At 47.1% G+C, this 6000-nt stretch overlaps 1 protein-coding gene across 3 annotated transcripts in view; it reads left to right on the forward strand.

The window, feature by feature from the left end:
* The window catches only part of DNAJB6 (DnaJ heat shock protein family (Hsp40) member B6), a 54237-nt gene that overhangs the window by 15454 nt on the left and 32783 nt on the right, over positions 1-6000 (forward strand). For all 3 annotated transcript variants that reach the window (XM_007463983.1, XM_007463982.1, XM_007463984.1), the window contains 3 exons: positions 1295-1386; positions 3521-3630; positions 5531-5590. In XM_007463983.1, coding sequence (XP_007464045.1) covers positions 1322-1386; positions 3521-3630; positions 5531-5590 — 235 coding nt within the window. In that variant the 5' untranslated portion in view covers positions 1295-1321. Of the gene's footprint in view, positions 1-1294; positions 1387-3520; positions 3631-5530; positions 5591-6000 lie in introns of those variants that run through there.

Consider the following 6000-nt stretch of genomic DNA (forward strand, 5'->3'; position numbering starts at 1 on the left):
ATAATACAGCTGCGCGTCCTGTTTGAGATGTGGGGGTGTTTCCCAGTTGTGACGTTATTTAACCCCAGCAAAGTGGCCGCAGGGAGGTCGTGATCTCGTGTATTTGTTTACAGTCAGAACATTTCATTTGAAAATCTGTTCCTAGAATTTGGGGGAAGGCTACTGAAAGCCTAGCTTCATTTTTTTTTTTTTTTAAACTACGCTAATGTTTTTTGGTGTGATTTTGTTTAATATTTATTTATTTAGGCTGTGCCAGGTCCTAGTTGCGGCATGCAGACTGCCAGTTGCGCCACGCAGGATCTAGTTCCCCGACCAGGGGTGGAACCCGTGCCCCCTGCATTGGGAGTGTGGAGTCTTACCCGCTGGACCACCAGGGAAGTCCCCTAGCTTCAGTTTTGAGCACAGCTGCTTGATAGAAGAACTTTGCTTTATTGGGTGAAGTTACTTTGTACTCTTGTGTGGAATAGGCCTGTTTCATGTAAGTTTTTGGTCACTGGCTTGATGAGGTGACTTAGTCAAATGTAAAGAAGTAAATTCGTTAGACTTCACATCTTAAGAGGGAGCAGATGTGTAGGTTGTGTTCGGTTTGTGGGACCTGAGGCTCGATCCTCGTAGTGGTGGTGGAAGCAGCAGGGATTCGTCATCCTGCACTGTGTAGTGATGGGGAGAACGCACTGCAGGTGTCCCCTGAAGGCCTGCTTTTTGGGTGCCCTCTCACTAGGACTGCCAGCAGGGGCACAGTGTGTTTGTTTTCATGTCTGACGGATGGGCACGGGAGGCCGGAGGGGCAGTTACAGGAATAGCCCTGAGTCAGAGCCAGGGGCTGTGGGAGGGTGTTGGCTGGTCACTAGCAAGGGCTGCCCAGCTGTGGAAGGTGTCTGCCGTTCCTGTGTAGCGTCCCCAGGGCAGGGACAGCATGTTTGTCAGGTGGCCGCAGGCTTGCCCAGTGCCTGGCACAGGAGTGCAGGGCGTGAGGAGGGGACCGATGCTCTGGGCTGCTCAACAGGGGCCTGGCAGCTGGTGGCCGGCGGGCCCCGAGGCTGGTGTAGAGTCACCTGTCGGTTTTATTTAGTTGAGACTATTCTTAGCTCATTTCAGAGCGTTTTTTCCTATGTCGGGAAGGGTCTTAGGGTGTGAGCCTTGGAATCAGCTCCCAGATGAGGCCCCGGCCCAACAGGCTGGTGGTTAGTGCCCAGGCAAGGCGACACCCCTCACCCCTGCTCTGTCCGCCCCTGCCCCCAAGATGAGCCCAGCCTTGGCAGTCTTGTCACTGACCATGGATTTCTGATTGCAGGACTCGTTTCCAACAGCCGGTTAAAACATGGTGGATTACTATGAAGTTCTAGGCGTGCAGAGACATGCCTCAGCCGAGGATATTAAAAAGGCGTAAGTAATTGTATTTCTGAATGAGTTAATCTGTGCACTAGTATGCTGGTCATTTGCAGTGTAACTTTATATCGCCCCTAGAAACGGCACTTCAGGTGGTGTGAGTCTCTGACTGCTGCAGTCTAGTTTGAATTGTGGACAGCATTTAACAGGTTAGCTTTTGCCTCAGACCTAGGCCCACCTTACCACCTGTCATTCAGGGAGAAGGGGGCACTTGGTTTCCTCTGTCACTTTGTCTTGGGACAGTGGATTCCATTTCTGCTGGAATTTGATCAAAAACTTGCTGAGGATGTGAAATCAGCCCAAAGAACTTTGATGCTGGACTTGGAAGTGGAGCGGCCTTGGTGCTCGGAGGGTTGTCACCGTAACATCCTTGGTGTAGTTGATTAAAGATCCCCGTTGCGTGACCCTGTCCTGGTCCACGTTCACGCTTGAGCCTAGCACTACTGTCTGTCCTTGCTGAACCTTTGTGACCAGGGCCTGGCCCACGGGAGGCATCTGAGGCAAGTCTCAGGTCACGGGCAGCTCTCAAGGTAAACTGGGCTCGATTTAATTCAGTGTTAACGTACAGCAGAAGGTTGATAGATTTTTAGCCTAGCTCCAGACTAATGCGTAAGCCTGGAATAATAGGGAATCAGTTTCCGCTTTGTGTTGCAGGAACTAGCTTTTTAAGGCTTAATGAAGTCTGTACTACTGGACTCAGTAGGTGTGCAGATGGAAATGAAGGATTTTTGAACCAGGTCGTTCTTTTAAAAATGCTCAACTAATTCAGCAGGTTGACTGCTGTTGGGCATACCTGAAGCTGCTTGCACAATATCCCTGTGTCAGACCTTGGCCAAGAAACAGTGGGGACCAGGCAGCCAAGGACGTACCTTAGAGCTGTGTCACCAGTGGGCTGTGGGGTTCCTTACACTCGCTCACGGTTACAAGCAAGAACAGTTTGGTACACTTGGAAGTAATTGTACTGTTCTCAAATAAGTGTAATCTGTGCACAGTACTTGTATTAACTGATGGAAAATCATGCCTGTGTTGTGCCAGACACGATTAGAGCACGGTGTCTCCGGGTGACTAAAGCAGTGGCGTGGAGAGGCGAACGCATGGTGCCCCTTAACTCACTGTGTTATACCTTGAATCTAAAGAAATCTAGCAGTCTTTCACAAGGCGTAGATAATTGAACCTTATTCTGGATGCGCATACATTTCTTCACTTTCACACGAGCATGCTAGTGCAAACCAGTTGTTTTTTTTCTCTTTATCCTTTTGTAGGGTTTGTCTTTTTTTAAATGGAGGGTTTGTAGCACTTGACGGGTTTTGGTCTGCTACTGCATGGTTAGGTCCACAGTGATTTAATCATAAAGTACTGTTTTATCATTAGATTCCAGCTTTAATCCGATTTTAATAAGTTAAGCTGAGGTTTTTGATTAAAATGCTGAAATTAAATTGAACCACAACAGCCTTACATTAATAACTTGCCAAGTGTTAGAAGGACTGTTCGGTTCATATTCTAGTCTTAGATTTTTAAGGAGCACGCCCTCTCCCCGTCTCGTGCTCCCCCCCGCCCCAAAATGTACACCGCTTATGTGTAGCTAATTAGAAAAGAGGATTTTTTTTGTTTTTTGGAAAGCATGCACTTGTTAGTGTTAATTGGAACCATGGAGCAGACCGACCTTGGTCATGGAACCTTTAAGTGAATCTTGAATTCAAATCTCAAGTCGTGAAAGATGCTGGAATATTCCACTGTGCTGTGGCCAGTGGCCCACCTTCGCCCACTGATGCGAAAGTAATGGGCTGGTCAGGCGATGGGACATAGGGATAGGGACAGTCACGTTGGCTCCTTCCTCAGGGAGCAAGGCCTTTGTCTGCATTTTCTCAGCCTTAGCACCGTGAGTGCATGCTGCCCATACTTTGGTCCTCACACATTTTAAAAACGTTTTTTTTAATCTTTAGATGTGGGTTTGTATTATGCTGTCGGTTTTAGAACCTTTTTTTTCATTCTGGCAGAAAGGGAGATGTTACAATAGAGGCTAAGGTTAATCTCACTAGTTTGCAGCTCTCATGTTTTTGCTTAATTATGTTTGAAAGTCCACTGGCTTTCTGGACGTTGGATTGATCAGGACCCTTTTACTCCTTTTAAGATATAGGAAACTGGCACTGAAGTGGCATCCAGATAAAAATCCTGAGAATAAAGAAGAAGCAGAGAGAAAATTCAAACAAGTAGCTGAGGCGTACGAGGTGTTATCAGATGGTGAGTAGCCCAGCGTGGGGGCTGTGCCCTCCCCAGGGCCTGCGGAGGGAGGGGTGGCTGAGTGAGGTGTGGGACAATGAGAAGGAGGTCTTTCTTGTGCACATTTGACATTCCTGTTCCTGGCAGCCACCTGGTAGGTTAGCCGTGAGTGCTGTGGGCACCCTGGCCTCTAGACTTCTCTTAGGGTTGCTCTTTTAAAGCAGTCCTGACCCCTGGTCTGGGGACTGACGGGACAGGTCAGGTCGCGGGAATCTGTCTGGGTCACTGTGGGTGCTGTGGAGGCCACCTGTGTAGTTTGGTGTCGTGACCTCTCATCCCCGTTGCCCTACTGAACACGCTGTGTGAATGTGCTGGCTTCTGCTTGAAAGGATCTCCTGCGCGTCAGGAAATCAGGCATCGCGCGTACAGCTGAGGTTCAGACTTCGCAGCTTGTAGGTTTCCCTCCCCAGGTCTAGAGCTTAGGTATTGAATGGAACTGAAAGTCAGATCTGCTGGCTTAGTTTCAGGGGTCATGTGAAAGGTAGCTGTCAGCCAGATAGATTCCGAAGCGTTGTGTGTGGGCCGCGTGATAGGGAGAAGACTGGAGAACTGCTGACACCACCTTGCCCGGAAGCAGTACAGGAGGGCCTGGTATGAGTCGAGGCGGAGGCTGTAAAAGATGAGAGGCGGACTCACCGGCCACAGGGAGTGGACCCTTTGCTCCAAGTGTCACTACATGTAGCCAGGTTCACTGTTAAAAGAGAGTTCTGATTTTAGAACCAGCTCTATGTGACCGTCACCCGTGTTGACAGCTGACCATCTCATCCCGTGGTGACACCTGTGTTGACACGGGACCATCTTGCTTATGTCCTAACAGCCCCTCCCCCTTTATTTTGAAGGAAGGCCTAGTCATCTTATTTCACAAGTAGCTTTTGCCCTTGTTGTCATTGTCATTGTCCTGGTGTTCGTGTGCTGATCCAGCACTCCCAGATCTGCAGATTTCACGGACCAGGGACACTAGAAAAATGGAGGACTAAAGTCAAGCTTGATTTTTGGTGGAAAGAGAACCTTTAAACTCCCATAAAGATGCTGTTTTTTTGTTTTTGTTTTTTTGGTGAGGGGGAGTGTATTTTTCACGTTCTCTTATTCAGCCTTCAATCCCAGGACTTACCTTCACAGGTAGACAGTTACTGCTCTTACGAGTCTCTCATTACCAGAAACTGGCTGTAAATGGTTTGCTTCTACACTTGTTTTCCCCATAAACTCCTGTCATTTTACCACACGATTTTGTAGAACATGAGATTTTAGGGGAACACACATTGTGTATCAAAAGAACCTGTATGTCTGAGCAGGGCTGCATCGTAGTTGTTTTTATTCTAGAACATAAATGATACGATGACCAGGGATAGTAGACCATCATCAAGGCTTGGGTGGGCTCTTGCCGTAAACCAGGGTGATTAAGCTGTAGGCTTTGGGTTGGCTCTTACTCTGGCTGTTATTTACTTCGTCTCCTTTCTGCCCTCACCAAGACCCTGTCCTGTTCCTCTTTGTGCCACATATTTTATCCCCCAGTTGGACTTTGTAGTAAGAAGGTACATGTCTAGGGTTGGAATCGTTTTGCAACTTTATAGTGGGGTTTTGATGTACTATGCATGGGCGCAGTGAGCAGTAGAGTGAAATAAATGTTTTAAACTTTACAGTACTTAAAAATGTTTCGAGTTGTTTTTAAGGGAGAGAAGCACTTAGATGTTCCCTCTTTTGCCTTTTCATCTACAGTAAGGGAGGCCTAGCTCTTTAAAACTGATCGTGGAAATTGAGAACCACAGCAGGTCTTTGGGTTTACAACTTTGGAAACACTTTATTGAATTTTGAGGGAAAGGAACAACTTGGTCTTTACTGACTCGTCTTCTTAAATTTATAGCTAAAAAACGGGACATCTATGACAAATACGGCAAAGAAGGATTAAACGGTGGTGGTGGAGGTATGTGTGTACACGTTGGTCTTTCTCTTGGCCTTGTAGTGACAAGAGGAGGTGGTCTGATGGCAAAGGGTCTTATGGGGGTTCAGTGTGTTATTTCTCTTGGACACTCATGTTTCAGTAAATACAGATGCAGTCTGGAGGGTGGGCTGGATGGGGGAAGGGAGGAGAAATTGATAACACGGAAAAAGCCTATTAAAAATCTCTTGTTATACTAGGAAGTGTATATTGGGGTACATTTTGTAGATAGGAAATACTGTAAAACCTCACGTCGTGAGTTTGTACCCTGAGAGCAGTACCTGATATGTCAAAATATCCTCAGGGTTTAAAAAAACAGATTCTTTCGCCAAAGTAACTGCCTCTGGTGGTGAGGCCTAGACGTGTGTATTTTTTTTTTTTTTTTTCCTTGCGTT

This window comes from Lipotes vexillifer, unplaced genomic scaffold, assembly GCF_000442215.2.
Source record: "Lipotes vexillifer unplaced genomic scaffold, Lipotes_vexillifer_v1.1 scaffold2094, whole genome shotgun sequence".
NCBI lineage: Eukaryota > Metazoa > Chordata > Mammalia > Artiodactyla > Lipotidae > Lipotes > Lipotes vexillifer.